General features: G+C 43.1%; 1 protein-coding gene across 2 annotated transcripts; it reads right to left on the reverse strand.

Annotated features, from left to right (window-relative positions):
• Window positions 1-1147: 1147 nt before the first annotated feature.
• slc16a12b (solute carrier family 16 member 12b) lies at window positions 1148-15743 on the reverse strand. 2 transcript variants are annotated; one of them, XM_038303209.1, is made up of 7 exons: window positions 15459-15743; window positions 5585-5688; window positions 5371-5514; window positions 4842-5105; window positions 2980-3337; window positions 2581-2840; window positions 1148-1920 (listed from the first exon to the last, which is right to left on the reverse strand). In XM_038303209.1, exons 1-7 carry the CDS (start codon window positions 15566-15568, stop codon window positions 1655-1657), a joined length of 1506 nt encoding a protein of 501 aa, XP_038159137.1. In that variant the 5' UTR covers window positions 15569-15743; the 3' UTR covers window positions 1148-1654. The 2 variants fall into 2 exon arrangements, with proteins under 2 accessions (XP_038159137.1, XP_038159138.1); XM_038303210.1 differs by having other exon boundaries at window positions 5585-5665; window positions 15459-15741.
• Between the last annotated feature and the right edge of the window lie 1630 nt (window positions 15744-17373).

The following is a 17373-nucleotide window of genomic DNA, read 5'->3' on the forward strand; positions in this document are numbered from 1 at the left end:
TTTACTTTTAAGGGTTTTCTGAGGCTGGGTATACAGATGTTTTCAGTCGTTGCACGCAGCTACAGCTCAAACTACGATGAAGCTGCAGGGTTTAAAAGTTCCCAACTCACCATGTTTGTTCTCACTGTGCGAGCCGACGCTCTGATGCAATCTACCTGCTCACACTGTACGTCTAAAAGCCAGGTGGGACTCAGCTCCGCAGTGAGATGGCGCTGCTCTGACTTGTCTATCCAGAAGCCAAACCAGTAGAAGAGGAATATGAAGCTAACTAGAGTGAAACGCGCTGCCTTGGTATTTTGGGCAATTTTGTGCTGAAAGCCCTAAAAAGAAAAGGAGACGACATATTTGGACAAAGACATGGCTGAGCAACGGGGCTACTATGGTCTGTCAGTTTGACAGAACTCCATTTCACTCATTGCACTCCCGCCATGCTGCTGGGTTTACATCTTAGAGGAAGAAGAATCCTTGTTTGCCCACACGACCACCTTACAACAGCTGAATTTCAAACATGTTTGATTTTCTCCCGACCTTACGATTCCTGATGGGGGGGGTGGTCGTGTTTTATTAAGTAGAGAGCAACAATCGTTCAGTTTGGTATATAGGCAATTTCTTGATTCCCATATTTTCTCAAACACCTGAACTGAGCGTTTGTTATTTTTCTTTCTTCTTTCTGTCTTAATGTTGGCAGTGGGCTTTATGCTGCCCTGCAAGGCTTTAAACCTGGTTTGAATGGAGACTAAGCCATTCTAAAGCACATAGCAAGGAGCTCATTTTGAGCCTGGATCCATATTTATTTTTGATTCTGTTCATGGTGGAGAATCCTGCTTCACAGCAGCAGGTTGAGCCAAACATCCTTAAATGTTCAGGGTCATCTTTGAGCACCATTTCACTTTTCTTTCACCAGTTCACCACAGTTCTTCCAGCAGTCCACACTTTCTCTGCTCTTTTTCTCATCATCTTCTCCTTCTTTCCCATCGCCAAGCTTGCTGCAGGTTTGCCTGCTGTGTCTAAAAGTAGCAGCAGCAGCAACCCAGACTGACAGCAGCTCATTGGATCATTTGGATCATGTGCAGCCTCGAGCCGGACGCTCCGGAGGGCTTTACCGTATTAACAGGAGAAGAGGCGCAAGTGAAGTTAGACACTGCCATCGGACAACATGCAGTAATTTATGAATGTTTTACATCAGGTTGGGTCCGGATTAGCCCTCAGATGGGTTTGAATCCAGACTACGGTCCGCTAATCCATGACCTCTGATTTAGGTAATCTGATCAGCTCAGCCTGTAGTGATTTCAAATGTCCAGCAGGTGTCAGTATTCAGTGACAAAAGTATCAGTACAGTTTGCCAATGAGTGAAAACCTGTTATGATGAATCATTAATGCATCACTAGTCTGTATAAACAAAAACAATTTTAATTTCACAAGTTTTAGTGTCATTTGAATCGGCATTACTAAAGGAAGTGAATCCGTTTCCTGGCCGATTTGTTCCAGAAACATTCATGCTTTCTGTCAGGTTACTAACCTCACTGGACTGCCGTTGAGGTGAGCTCTCATCAAGGTTCTCTGCAGACTGTTGAGTCATGTGACTCTATTCAGACTCATTTATTTGTCCAGGCAGGAGGTTTGGCATTGTTTTAATGTAAAACACTAAATAAATTCACAGCTGTCCTGCTGGGTTTACAGTATCTAAATTCAATTGGTCGCTTATACCATTATTATGAGCCTCTGGCTTGGCTGCACATATATCTGAGCAACAGTCTGATTGGTTGGACAAAACTAGTGGGAGGGGCTTGTGCTTGCTGGACGAGAGGCGATAGGAGCGAATCCCAGTGACTAAAGACACAATGAGCGCGCTGACCAGCAGGGCGGCACCACTGAGGGTGAAGGTAGCGATGTAATTTCCTGCGACGTCAACCAGCCATCCTGTTGGAGCAGAAAATCGGAAATCAGCTGTGATGCAACCAGCGAGGTCATGATATAACAGTCATCAAGTAACAAAGTACAAATACTTTTTACTTCTTTACATTTTTTTAATTATCTCTATGATCTATTCGTTAAATTTTAAAAATAAGACTCATTAGTTTTGTTTCATTTAAGCTCATTTTTGTTATGTCCTTTTAGTATTTAAAAAAAACCATTAAACTAATTTGTTTCATCCAGACGATTATTTTCTTTGTGGTTAGACTCGGTGCTGCCCCAACTGGTTGTTCACCACAAAGCAAAATAAATCATTTTTCAAGATGATGCAAAGTTAAATTGACACTGGTATCGGTGAAACTCTCATTTTAAGTACAAGTATATAATTGCGTCCTTCAATTTGCACATCAAAAATCTCTTACATTCTCAGCTTTGCTCTAAATTTTCCAAAACTCTTCTTGCCAAACTATTTGTGTATTGTAACTGTGGAGCTTTGTTGCCTTCCGACTACTCTCTGCAATCGGGGCTGCAGCGTGTTCACCTCGCCGACTGAAGCCTTAAAGGTGCAGGGTTCATGCTCTCACAGCGCAACGACTCTTAACTGATTCCCTAAGTGTTTTTCAAATACAAATGTACCTTTTGACATTTTGGAATTTCAACATTTACCTCCTATTGGTGGACTGAACAGGTAAGGGATGGCGTGCAAGAGGTAGACCACGCCCAGTGCGGAAGACAGGTATGGAACCCCCACCACATCTGACGTCACCACAGGTATAAGTGCCACGTATGCGCCGTCAAAGTAACCATAAACCACAGCGAATGGCACAAGTTGAGCAAAGGTACGAAGCAGCGACACCAAGAAGCAGCAGAGACTCTCCATTGCCACGGCAACAATGTAACAGATGAGGCGGTACGGCTTTAGACACCTGTAGAAAGACAAAGTGAGCAGGAAGCAGATTTGGTCTGTAGAGTTTTCCCAAGGTTTAAACTCTGCACTATATTCTGCTAATTGTGTTGTGTTTGAAGCACATCTTTCCATCAAGGCTCCAGTCCTCCTCTGTCTACCTTGTGTCCGTCAGCCAACCAAAGGTGATGTTCCCCACAATGTCGATGGCTCCCAGGATGGACATAAGGAAGGCGGCGTTCTGCTGGCTGACGCCAACGCTCAGAGCATACGGCACGAGATAGACGAAGGGCAGACTGCACCCACTGGCCAGGAACAGGAAGGACGCAGCCAGACCCAGGAAGTCTGGCAGCAACAGGAAGCTGTACTCTGAATCCAACCGGAAGCAGGAACTGAGGCTGCACCTCCCCTTCCGCCCAGAGGGAGGGTTTCTGAGAGCAAGTAAGGATGGCTGTTTGGCCGATGCCTGAAAAGCATCTTTGGAGAGATTTATTTCACCTTCCTTCACTCGGACATCACCTGCATCAGATCGGGGAAAAAAAAGTTTGCCTTTGTTTGGTTAGCTGCTCAGATGGAAGATAGAAAGAGCAAAAGAACAGGTGGGTCATCAGTGAAGGCTAACATGTTGTTCAGAACTAAGAACCACTGCTCCACTTCATAATTGGACAGGGTTGCCTGCTTTGGCGATCTGCCTGCTACTAGAGATGCTTCTGTTGTTAATATCTATTACACGACCGTACGTAAGACCTATTAGCTCTAAGGTTCCAACTGTTGCATTCCTGAATTCTCCCGAGTGGTGCCCGACTTTACACGAGTGAATAAAGTGAATGTAATTGGTCGTTTATCAAGGTGGCGAAATTTTTGTGGGGGAAGGCTTCAAGCAAGTTTGGTTGTCGCCAGTTTGTCGGAAGTATCTTGCTAATCGGTTAGCAACTTAGTGCTAGTAGGTTCCCAAGTAGCACTAAATTGGTGACTAAAGGTTGATTTATACTTTGAAACTAGGCCATCTGCGTAGGTGTCGCAGCAAACAAAAAGACTTCCACTCCCCCTCCGCAGACACTCTGCTGCACCTCTCCCAAATTGTAGGTGACTGCAGACAGGAGGCAGGCTTGTTTTGTTTTTATGACCGCAATTGTGGAAAAAAAATCTGGAAATTGGACCAGCTAGAAGAGCGAGGTGCGCGAGAACGATGGGACCCTTTTTTCCACCTGCTCTTTTTCACCTTCATGTCCCTCCGTTGTCGGACAAACTTGCCCCCACTTCCTTACCGCCTCGGCTGTATCTAGACCCCCAGTGTATAGCGCAGACTACGCTTCAACATTAAGCATAAATCAAAAATGTTTGTCAAGCTGACTGCGACACACTGCCGCAGGGAGTATAACCAGCCCTTTAGAAACGACACTGTCAAGGAACGCTATGGACAGAGGAAACATGCGAGAGGAGGAGAGTTTAGTGTCAGAGGTCGTGGATGAGTCTCCTCCATCATCCATTTTTTATTTAGAGGAGGAAAGTGGGGCTGAAGATGTTGTAGAAGAGGACGCCAGGGCGGCAGAAGCTTGGTTTGGTGTAGAAGGCTTCCAGCCGTACGTTTGAGCCCTTGCCTCTCAACGCTGCCAGTTCTGTTAGCTCTACACCTGTCGAAGACACAGACGTCCATCCCCGTGAACACTGGGACGGAACTCAATGGGAAAGGAAATGATTCTGATTTCTTATTTCAACTGTTGTGTATTTTAGCTGCGACATATGAATCAAGATGCTTTGACCAAAAAAATGTGATTAACAGATGACCGTTGGCTGAATGTAGGTGTTCAGGCTGACGTATAACTAACTGGCCTGCAGAAGATAATGAAAAAAAAAATGTTAAGACATTATTTTTTTCTTTTTAATACAAATTTTCTAACTTTTGGGACAATATGGTCTGATAAAGAGTACATTTATATACATTTTAAGCCAGAATGATTTCACATATGAATAGGACTTCCCTAAGACTTTAATATAAGCATATAAATATGCTTCTCATCACCTGTCTCCACCTCTTCGCCCTTCTGCACTGTTATTGGTCGCAGCAGTGCTCCACAGACACACAGGTTAGCTACAAGGGCGCTAAGGACAAGCAGTGCCCCCCTCCATGTGTATAGGTCGATGAGAAGTTGCACAACAGGAGCCAAGACAAAGGTGCCAATACCGCTGCCTGACATGGCAATGCCGTATGCCAGGGCCCTCCTGCGCTGGAAGTAGCACCCGACCAGCGCGATAGCTGGAGTGTAACAGAGAGCAAATCCCAGCCCTGTGAAGTACAGACATGTTCAAAACATTTATTTACAAAACACCATCAAATATAATCAGCTGTTCTCTATTGAGAACAAGCATTTCTACTGTCTTTACTTGAGCATCCCCAGATTCATCCAAAACCATTTTGATAGGATTTTAATGTAATAATTAACTTACGGTATGCACATGATGATACTGGTTGTTTTGCAGGATTTGGAGTTAAACACTAAAGTTGGAAACAACTTCCGGCTTTGAGCAGCTTTATTTGTGTAACACTTGACCTGTGAGGACTCCCATGCTCAAGTAGAGCAGATCCAGGCTGGAGGCGAAGGAGCTGAGCAGGAGTCCACAGGACGACAGGAGTCCACCCAACATCACTGCCACTCTGCAAGAGTAGCGGTTCCCCAACAGACTGCCAGCGGGAGCTGAATATAGAGTAACATTCAGCAGATGCACATGTCTTCATGGTGTCAATGTGACCAGATGGATACAGACCAAAAAGCATGGTGGTACAGTCCACCAGGCTGTGGATCCAAGCAGTGGAGGAGTAAGTTGCCCCAAAGTGAGCCTGGAACTCTGCAAAGAAGATGGAGATGCACCTGAAAACACAGAGGAAAGTACTGATAGGACTTAAATCTGGGTGTGTTGATGGATCTGAACCCTTAGCCACATAAAGACAACAACAAAATGGGCTTCTATCATCTAAAGAACATCTCCAGGATTAAATGACTGTCTCAGCAGGACCTTGGGAAAAACTAATTCATGCTTTGTTCATCTTTAATAGAATTGATCCCAGCAGTGGTTTCCTTCACAGTTCTGCCTAGAAAGTGGTTAAGATAGCAGCTGATCCAGAATGCTGCTGCCTGCATCCTCACTATGACCAGATAGTAGAGAACATCAGCCCGGTTCTGAAGTGCCTTCCAATGGCCCCCTTTATCTCAGATATAAACTTTATGATACTATTGTTTGTCTAGAAATCTCTGAATGGCTGAGCTCCAGGATACATTACATTGTATAAATACATAGTTGTCAGACATTTCAGGTCCTCTGAATCAAGTCTGCTCCACAGCTTTAAATTCTTATGATCCACTAATCCAGAATAAACTCTGCTCCTTAGTGCCAAACCGAGAGCTTATTCTCTCTACCTGGACCAACCGCACCCATGGGCGGTTCCTGTAATGAAGACATAATACTCAAAGAAATTCTAATGATGATATTCGCTGGAACAGACATAGTTGCTGATAGGTCTTTTGGATCTATTTCAATATTTTTCTTTACAAATTCTGTTTTACTAATTAGTGATAGCTTCAGTGGTGTTGCGTGGGCTCCCAGTTTTCATCTGCTAAATGTTTTTTTCAAAACAAATTGCTCTAATCTTTATGGCTGAATTTATTTATTATCATGCATTATTTAGTTCTAATTCAGATTTCAGAGAAAACTGTAATTGTAACTTAAATCAAGTCAAAATATGTAAAATTCTTAATTTATGAATGTTTAATGATCTAATAAGAAATATAATTTTAATAATTCAATTCAGTTTATTTATATAGCGCCATGAACATGTCAACTAAAGGCACTTTACAGTTCACTTGAACTAATAATTAAACCTAATTGAATAGACATGTCACTTGATGCAGCTCTCTTGATATATTTGAATCCCTTGCCCTGTTTTTTATTTCATGCTTTTCTGTGCCCCCATTAAAAAAAACGCTGGCCCCCTGGTACATTTGGTCTAGAACCGCCACTGACCACGCCCACTTCCAATCAGTGCATCTCAGTTCACCTTGTCTCCTGGCTTTGTGGATCACCTCTGCCGGTGATCTGGTCAGTGTCAGATCTTTTTAAAAGCCTTTGTGTGAGCAGATTATCAAGTGTTCTTTCCTTGCCTTCCTGATCACATCTCGTTATTTTGCTGGATTTCCCTGTCTTACTGAATTATCTTACTGCTGTTCCGCATTACGACCCTGTTCCTGATCATCGACTGCTTGTCTGAAGTCTCAGCCCTTGGAATCTGTTTGCCTGAAATTGCCTCCACAGTTCTCACCTCACGTCCTTTCACTGTCGATCCAAGCCTCATCCTCAGATCTGTTTAACCATTCTGTCAGTGGCCGTCACTGTGAAGAGAGCCAGTCCGTCTCACCTCCTCCTCAGTCCTGAGAAGCTTAGTGGCTTTTTCTCCAAATGTTCTAGAAATCGTTCAACTGATCTCAGCCACTAACCTGTTTCTCCGTACCCAGTGGTTCTTGTGTTCCTGTCATTGTAATCCAGATGAATTGTTTTTAATAAGTTTTTTAGAAGTAAATCATGGACATGCAAGCCACAAAGCCGGAAGGTGTTTTTATTGTTGCTGGCGACTTCAACCAGGCCAACATGAAGACCGTGCTTCCTAACTTTTACCAACACGTGGACTTTGCTACAAGAGGGGAGAACACGCTGGACCTTGTTTGCACCAACATAAAGAAGGCATACAGAGCAGCCCCCCGCCCCCACCGGGGCTCCTCAGACCATCTCTCTGTCATGCTAATTCCTGCATACCAGCCCTGACTCATAAGAGAAAAACCTGCAGTGAAGAAGGTGCGGGTATGGCCTGAGAGAGCGATGTCTGCACTGCAGGACTGTTTTAAGTGCACTGAATGGAACATCTTCAAGGAGGCTGCAACTGACAACGAGCGCACCAACGTGGAGGAGTACGCTGCATCGGTGTCCAACTACATCAGTTGGTGCATGGAAAACGAGACATCAACAAAAACAATAGTCACTCGGGCAAACCAGAAACCTTGAATGACCAAGGAGGTGCGAACAAAGCTGAGAGAACGCAACGCTGCATTCAAATCTGGTGATGCTGCGGCTCTCAGGTCTACAAGGGCTAACCTGAAGCGGGCCATCAGAGATGCCAAACGAGCCTACAGCTGGAAAATCCAGGGTCTCTTCCAAGACTCCAACAACACTAGGAAACTGTGGCAGGGTATCCAGTCTGTCACAGACTACAGATCCACACCCTCATCCTGCCAGAACAACACCGGCTTCTTCAATGAGCTCAACAACTTCTTCGGAAGAGTTGAGTAGCTGAACTCCAACCCTGCGAGGAAAGCGACACCACACCCTGACGAACAGGCGCTCAGACTGAAAACATTAACAGTGGTGAAAGTTCTGAGGAAGGTCAACTCATGAAAAGCTGCAGGTCCCGAAGACATTCCAGGTGGGCTGATCAAAGAATGCTCGGACCAGCTGACCCGCGTGCTCACGGACATCTTGAACATGTCCCTGGACCAGGCCGTCGTCCCACGGTGCTTCAAGTCTGCCACTGTCGTTCCGGTCCCAAAGACAACCACCATCACGTGCCTTAACGACTTCCGCCCCGTCGCACTCATCCTCCATCATGAAGTGCTTCAAAAGACTTGTTAAGCACCACATTATCTCCACGCTCCCCAATCACACTACCCGTTCCAGTGTGCATACCAGTCCAAGCGCAGTGTGGAGGATGCAGTCTCCACTGCTATGCACTTAAACCTGGAGTACCTGGAGGAGAAGAACTCCCACGTGTGGATGCTGTTCCTGGACTTCAGCTCAATATTCAACACGATCATCCCCCAGGACCTGGTAGGCAAACTGGGCCCCTTAGGAATAAAGACCCCCCTCTGAAACTGGCTGCTGGACTTCCTCACTGACAGAAACCAGGCTGTCAGAGTGGGGAACAAGACTTCCGACGTCATCACCCTGAACACCAGCACCCCCCCAGGGCTGTGTCCTGAGCTCCCTGCTGTTCACCCTGATGACCCACGACTGCCCTCTACGCCTCAGGTCCAACCACATCCTGAAGAACGCGGATGACGCCACAGTAGTGGGCCTCATCCGGGACAGCAAAGAGGCGGCCTACAAGGAGGAGGTGCGACATCTGGTAGACTGGTGCAGAGGGAACAACCTGATCCTGAATGTCAAAAAGACCAAGCAGATTATCTTCGACTTCAGGAAATCCAAACCCACCCACACACCCCTCCTCATCAACGACTCAGCTGTGGAGGTCGTCAGCAGCACCAAGTTCCTTGGGGTGCACATCATTGACAACCTCAGCTGGTCACCCCACATCTCCTCACTGGAAACCAAGTCCAGTGGATATTTTTTTTAATTTTTAACGAAACACTGGTGAAGAAGGGCCAGCAACGCCTGCACTTCCTGCATCGGATGAAGAGAGCATCTCTCCCGCCCCCCATCCTTCAGACCTTCTACAGAGGGACCATCGAGAGCCTGCTGACCAGCTACATCTCCATCTGGTCTGGGAACTGCAGGGTTTCTGACTGGAAGTCTCTGCAGTGGGTGGTGAGAACAGGGTAGGAGATCATGGGGGCGCCAATCCCCTGCATCAAGAACATTGCAGACAGGCGCTGCCTATCCCAGCTCACCATATCTTCTCTGACCCCACCCACCCCAACCATTGACTGTTTTCCCCCCTTGGCGTCCAGCAGAAGGTTGAGCAGCATCTTCTGCAGAACGACCAGACTACTGAACAGTTTCTTCCCCCTGGCCATCAGACTGCTTAACGCCACACACACACACACACACACACCCACTAAAACCACCACCCATGGACATGGACAATACACACACCTTAGTTTAGTTTTGTCTTCAATTTAATGTTTCTTTTTGCAATAACTCTATTTTTTTATGTTACTTCTTCAATAACTCAGTGCAATATATATGTATATATATACTGTATATAGCTAGCTCTTAGTTGTAGAAATCATATTTATTGTGCAGGAATAAGGTCTTAGCTCTGTTACACTGGTAGCCAAGTTATCGACATTTCGTTGTCAAGATTCACCTTGTGTTTTTTTGTGCAATGACAATAAAGGAAGTCTAAGTCTATCTGTGTCTGGCTGAATTCTCAGGGCCTTAGTCTTTCTGGTCGTTACAGGTTTCACCAGAAGAACATCTCAGTTAATTAATGTCAGTGATGCAGACAGGTTTAATTAATCAGTGTAGACGCAAACCTAAACAGGCCGTAATCACAGAGTTTATTGATTAACCATGTCAAAACATGAGCGTGCTGTGTCACTACCCGTACCATACCATCAGCTCGTTTCCACATGTGCAAGCAGATAGTCATTCAGGACACAATAAGTAATGTAATTATGGTATTAAAAGTACCTATTTTGGTCCTTAAATCACTAAAGAATGCTAATACACACATTATTTTTTAAATGATTTTTCTGAGACAATTTGGTGCTTTTTACATTTTCTCAATTAAACAGCTTATCTGACATCATCGTGGGACATGCTCAGAGCAGTCCAGATTAAACCATGTTCATTTGCATTTTAGTTGTTTCTTTCTTTAGATTACAAACTACATACCATAATGTTAACACGAAAGGAAAACATAAAACTCAAAAAGACTAGATTTATGTTAGGGTGACCAGATTTGGGTTTCTGAAAAGGACACTTTTTTTTGGGTGGGGAGGTAACCTGCTGGGCCGGACCGGGTACTCCAATCCGTCAGCTCCGGGTCCGGAGGGAAGCATACCTTCACCAGGTGTAACTTTGTGATGAAAGTTGGTGCGTTGGATATGGATATAAACTGGAAATGCTGCATTTTAAATATAGCATAGCATATTTCTTTCTTGTAAACTATCTGGTAAACTTGGAGATATATTTTATTGCATGTTGCATATCCCAGTAAATCTGTTTCACCTTTAAATCTGAAGCTCTCCCTGCTTCTCTCTGTGCTGTTTAAAAAGATTTATGAACTTCTTTTCTAACATAATAATGCCAGAAACTAAATTTCAAGATATGTAGAAGCTCTGCAGTCTGATTCTATCTGTTCAATAAGAAACAAGTTCATTTTAACCTGTAACTGGGAGTCATGGTCCTCTGAGAAGCCAAGCTTAAGAAGAACAAAGTATGTTTTCTCAAGCTTCTTGCATAGTATTACTAACCTGTATAAACTTACAATCTGTAGCTTTTTTTTAGCTGAAAAAGCTCTGTTTGTCTAACAAACAGATTTTTTGGTGGCATCTCTATTTTTTTTAACAAAGCCGTCTCCTAACTTTTACTTAAACATCAAAGTAGCTGCTGGTTAATATTCACTGAGTGCTGATGTGTCTCTCCTCCACGTAGCTGCTTTGTACGCAGTGAAATGCGACGCAAAGATGTTTCAAAGCGAAAGATCTAATGATGTCAGACTGAGCGGCGGGACACGGGAGCAGCAGGAGAGAAGGAAAAAAAACACAGACTCAAAACGCTCTGAACACGGATCGCTGCGACCAACATCTGTTACCTCCCTGACCAGCCCCGGAGCTGACTGCTCGGTTTGAGTGCCTGGTGTGTTTTGACTACGTGCGGCACTGTTGTCGAAACACAGTGTGGTCCAAGAACCAGCCAAAATCCCGCACGATTTTGAAATTCCCTCCGGACATTTTTTTTCCGTATGAAAAGTAGGACATGTCCAGGAAAAAGAGGACGTCTGGTCACCCCTGTTGATGTTTAAATCCAAAGCTAAAAGTTAGCACCCGGAAGTAGCGTAGGATCGGGCACAGTCCAGTGATAAAACTAATAAGCGTCTAATAGTGTCTGATATAAAAAGAACCAACATAATTGCCTTATAATACCATGGCAAACCGGACCGAAATTTCAAGAACATTTTAACTAAAATGTTGAAATATTCAAATAGATAGAAACAAGACATGAGAGTGGCGGTCTAGTGGTTATGGCGTTATGCCTTTAATTCAGAGGTTCTGAGTTCAAGCCCCACACCCACAGACCGCCACTCTGGCTCCCTGAGCAGGACCTTTAACCCCACACTGCTCCTCGGTCGCCACACAATGGCAGCCCACTGCTCCCTGATACACTCTCTTAAATACAGAGAGTGACTTTTGTTGCTCTGTACTTGTCACACTGTAATGACAATAAAAGCTGGGGGGAAAAAAGAACTAAGAGAGAACTATTTAAAGATATATATACCTTTTCATCTGGGTCTTTATCCAAAAATAATCACAATGCTATTAAATATTTGTTTTGGATATATGCTGGTGAAGATTCTCAGTCATCCAGGTCCTTGTTATTCCAAAACAGTTAAAAAAAACCTACTGGGCTTTTTTTCCCCAAGTTTGAAGACACTTAGCTTCCCATCCAGGAGGCTTTTACAATTCAAAATGTCAGAAATAACGTTGAGTTTGAGGCTTTATAGAGTGGACCAAAAGCCTTGTTTTGGTTTAGAAAACATGCAAATTGAAGCGGACAAACGGGTCCGTCGCTTAGGAATGGGGGGCGTTTGGTTTCTTTGTTAGCCTGAAATACCCCATACCTGTCTATGTCTCTATGACCCAGGGTCCTAGTGTTTAGAAAGGTGCACTTGTGCTCTGAGAATGTGGAAAGTACCTGGTTTGAACCCCACAGCCTTTGGGTTCCTTGGCACGTTACTCACAGCACCCCCTTGTGTGGGTTTCAACAAAGAAGACGTGCATTTCCAACTAAAAGGTTCTACTAAGTATCTCACAGGTCCTGAAATCTACAGTCAGCATTTTTAATCAAATTAATTTAAGGAATCTAAAGGAATAAAACTCCATATCCGTAAGCAATTATCATTCTCTAAAACATTTACTCTCAAGTTCAAAATGTTCCTAGACTTATGCATTCTCACCTTCATTCTTTAGACCATGTGCTGACATATGGCATTCGCTGTAAAGAAATAGCTATATTTCCTCACAACCTTGTCCTTTCTAAACACTTAGCATGTGTAGAGCTAAACACACGGCAAAACCTAAAAAAACTGTTGGTCCCCCTCATCTAATGAAAGAAAATCCCAAAATGGTCACAGAAATGGCTTGAATTTTGGATTTACTATAACTTGAAAAGTTATAGCAAATCCAAAATTATATAAAATGAACAAATGTAAGTTAAATACTGCTTTTCAGCACACCTGACACAAACACACCTGGACAAGATAATTTTCTGAAAAGACTGAAATGAATGTGTCCAAAATGACATGTTAAATAAAGGGGGGTCAACTTATCACAAATATTGGGTTACAGGTTGTCACTGTGTTTGTGACATGGTTTGTACCGCACTCAACATGAAAGAGTTTTCTCAGGATATTAGAAAGAAAATTATTGACCAGCATTTTTAAGGTAAAGGACCATCTACAAACAGCTTGATGTTCCTATGATGAGACCCTGGGTATGGCTGCAGGAGGAAACATGATGATGGATCAAGAAGACGAATAATATGAGTGGTAACAAAAGAGCCCAGAAAAACACCGAAATAGATTAAAGTTGAACTTCGAGCTAAAGGAACATCAGTGTTGGATCATTTGAGAGGAATAGTTGGAACTTGTTCAGCTTTAAACCCATTCAACTCTATTTGTAGAGCCCAACCACAGCTGCCATAAAGTGCTGTACATTCCTAGGAAAATTGAAATGTATGAAAACAACAAAAATGGTTTAAAAGAATAAAGCAAATAAAATAAATTACTTGAATTAAAATGAATAAAACCAAATAAAAACAACTTTAAAACAAAACACAAAAACAGAGAGAGTCTCCTACTGTGCTGAAAGCCAAAGGATAATAATAGGTTTTGAGACAAGTTTTGAAAATATGCAGTCGGGAGGATTGCCTAATAAGGAGGTGGAGCTAATTCCACAGTTTTGGAGCAGCAACTGAAAAAGTATAGCAGGTCAGGTGACCTGAGGCACCGAGTGGGAGCAAAGAGGTGGAGAAGTTGATAGAGGTGAGGAAGGTCAAACCCTTAAAGGCTTAAAAACAATAATCTTAAAGTGAACTCTAAAATGAACAGGCAGCCAATAGAGAGAGGCCAGGATGGGGATCATGTGTTCAGTTTTTTCTCATTAAGATATAAGAAGTTAAGAGCCAATCAGGCTTTAATTATATTAAGGTATGTCAGTAGTTCAGTAAAGGAAAAAGGCATTTTTTTCTTTTTAACAGATACACTTAAAAAATTATGCAACAATTTTGGCATTTACTTAATCATTTTAAGTTATTTTAACACAATTTTTTCATATAAGCAGGGTAGGACACAAAACAATCCTGTTAACTAATGTGATTAAGCAGAGGCCAAAAACGGTTGGATAATTTTTTATGTACATATATCTGACTATGATCAGCATACAAATGATAATTGATGTCGTGCCATGGTCCATCAACCATTCTCCTTAATTCAATTCAATTCAGTTTATTTCTATAGTGCCAATTCACAACACGTCATCTAAAGGCACTTTACAGTTCACCAGATCATCCAGTCAGATTGATTCAAAGTTTTCTAAGGAAAACCAGCTGATTGCATCGACTCATTAACTCGAAGGAAATCCCTCACACTAAGCATGCTTTTAGCGACAGTGGAGAGAAAAACTCCCTTTTAACAGGAAGAAACCTCCAGCAGAACCAGGCTCAGTGACAGGGTACTGTCAACCAGGCGTCCAGGAAACACACAGCCAGGCAGATGAGCTCCAAGCCAGCTCCCATGTCAGAGGATGCTATGATGTGGGAGCTTTATCAAAAAGGAAAGTTTTAAGCCTAGCCTTAAAAGTAGACAGGGTGTCTGCCTCACGGACTAAAACTGGTAGTTGGTTCCACAGGAGAGGAGCCTGATAACTAAAAGATCTGCCTCCCATTCTACTTTTAGAAATTCTAGGAACCACTAGTAAACCTGCAGATTGAGAGCGAAGTGCTCTGTTGGGAACATAAGGAACAATCAGATCTCTGATATCAGATGGAGCTTGGCCATTTAAGGCTTTATATGTGAGAAGGAGGATTTTTAACAGCTCCGTTTGTAGCGACACCACTTTTTTAGTCTAATCAACTTCTCATAATTCAAAGCTGGAACACTTTATACCTGACCAGCGAGAAGTTGTTCCAGTTTTTGGGCTAGCTGGTGCATTGTTTTTACACTAAAACTCAAAAACCTTTTCCACAAAAATTAAATAAGAATACTATCTGTTTACCAATAACCTTTGGACATATGCAAACACATTTATTCTACTTTAGTGAAGACAATCCGCCTAGCCCTGCTTCCTTAAGCTATACGTTATCATACCCTTTGGGGATTCTTATTGTAAGCTGTTGCTTTTATTCTATGCATGCACCACATGCTCCAACTGGTACGACCTGTTTACTCTGCACCTACATACACTAACAATAGCACACACACACTGACATGAGGGAGTACACCGAGCACCTTGGGTACATCACATTAAAGAGCCTGTGTGAAATAAGTCTCATCTAGACTACTTGTTCTAATCTAATGCCCCTTTAAAGACACATTTAGAGTCTGTTTATGTTTTACAGTTCAAAAAAGATATAATTTCTACAGTTTGGGACATGTCAAAAGGAATAACAGTGTGCATATGGGTGTGTTAGTTACCTGGTCACTGCACGTGTGCACACGGTCACCATGAAACAGCAGCCAACGACCACCCATCCCCAGCCTCCATCTGGAGGTGACATCACAACATTCTTTCTCCCAGCAGACATTTTTGCAAGAATCTAAGCAGCCCTGAGCACCCGGTTGGGATGTTAAGTTAAAAAGTTACTGCTATATTATTTTCTTTCAGTAATCTTCCTGTAGATGCAGGATACCTGACAGAGATACCTGCCAGAGGTGGAAGAGGAACAGAATGTGAAGCTCCTCCTTCTCTCTCAGAGATGTGAAAGGCTGGGTGGAGCTGGTTAGGCAAGAACCTGGAGAACAGTGAAGATACAAAGATTGAGCTGAGCTATTAGAAACCTCACAGCCATGCCCTGGTTGTCCTGTGGGAATCTCATCCTCTGATTAAGTGGCGAGAGCTTTTTCAGTTATTGAGTCACCAGCTGACCCTCAATCATTAACCAAAATGTAAAGACACATTAACCTCGTGTCACAAACTCAGACAAATCCTCATTTCATGCTTCTTCTGTCTGGTGATGTCTTTTTTTTTCTTCCAAAATCGGTAGTAACAACACGCGCATCCTAGTTAAGGATGACCTGGACCTCTGTGTGCATGGATAGATCAGGCTGTCACTGCACTTAGGACTCAGCCAGAGGGAAAAATTTGCCTCAGATCCTGAGACTTTGAGGTGAGGTGAGAGGTTTATGCTGGTGCAGAAAAACTGGGTCAGACACAATAGGCCTAGACAAGGGCCTCGCGTATGGTGTAACCAGACCAAATGGAGAACCACCCTGGTTATGATTTGTTTTTGCTTGTCTGAACTTGTCTCCAAACTTTAAATGGATTTTTCTTTATGTTGTTAAAGTCTAGTTTTCATCTGAAGGACCTGTTTATTTCCACCTAAAAGTATCTACTTAATACCTTACGTGCCTGAAATCTACAGTCAGCACATTTCATCCACTGAAAGCAAAGAATCTTAGATGGATTCCCTTTCCCAGGGTATATCATTAAGCAATAACCATCGCTTAACGATTCTATTAATGGATCCAGGCAGCACCAGAGCGAGCGCTGGGCAGCACGACTTACGTCACGTTTTTTTTACGTAAGTTACGCACACGGCATTCAGTAAGCTAGTACGACGTGACCAGGCGTAAGTCTAGAAAAGCAACAAAAAAAAAATGGTGTCCCATCGGGTAAAGCGATAGAAAGTTTGGCTTCATTTTAAGGAAGAGAAAGGAGGCAACAAGTAGCTTTGCAATCATTGCAAAGTGGCAACTACACACAAAGTGGCACACAGAATGGCATCCATTTTAACGAAGACAGACAGAAGCTAAAGTTACGACCAGCATGGAAGACAACTCTGGTGGCAAGTAGCTAGTTTTCTATCACTGGCTGTGCCTGATGTGGTTTCTAGTAAATCAGATGCCATTTCTAGGTGTAGTGGTACCGAGTGATCCAAATTGGTAACTGCACTTTAAAACTGCAAATTTAATGTAAGGTTGCAATAATTTCCCTTGAAAGTTACCTCGAAGGCACAGAGGCCCGCTAAAGATGAGGCTTGAGACATTCTCACCAGATTCAAAGATTTTATTACAGTTATTGGAACAAAGCAATTTAAAATCACTCACACATTAAAATACAGTCACAGCTCAACTCCAGGATGGCAGTGTAAATCAGGGTAGTGACATACAAAAGAACACAGCAAAAAAAAAAAAAAAAGAGAATCGTGCACCAAGCCAAAAGAAGTACCACCACCCGGAAAGTCCACCACCAACACCAGTAGCTGGCCGTTTTCTGTCAAAATAAAAAGACATTCAAATCACACATTTCATATTAACACAGTTCAGTGCACAAAAAAAAAAAAAAGCAGCAGTAGTTTCAATAAAGTCAGTTTGGAGATAAACCCCCACG

Source organism: Cyprinodon tularosa, unplaced genomic scaffold, assembly GCF_016077235.1.
Source record: "Cyprinodon tularosa strain WSP-4 unplaced genomic scaffold, ASM1607723v1 ctg508, whole genome shotgun sequence".
In the NCBI taxonomy this organism is placed as follows: Eukaryota; Metazoa; Chordata; class Actinopteri; order Cyprinodontiformes; family Cyprinodontidae; genus Cyprinodon; species Cyprinodon tularosa.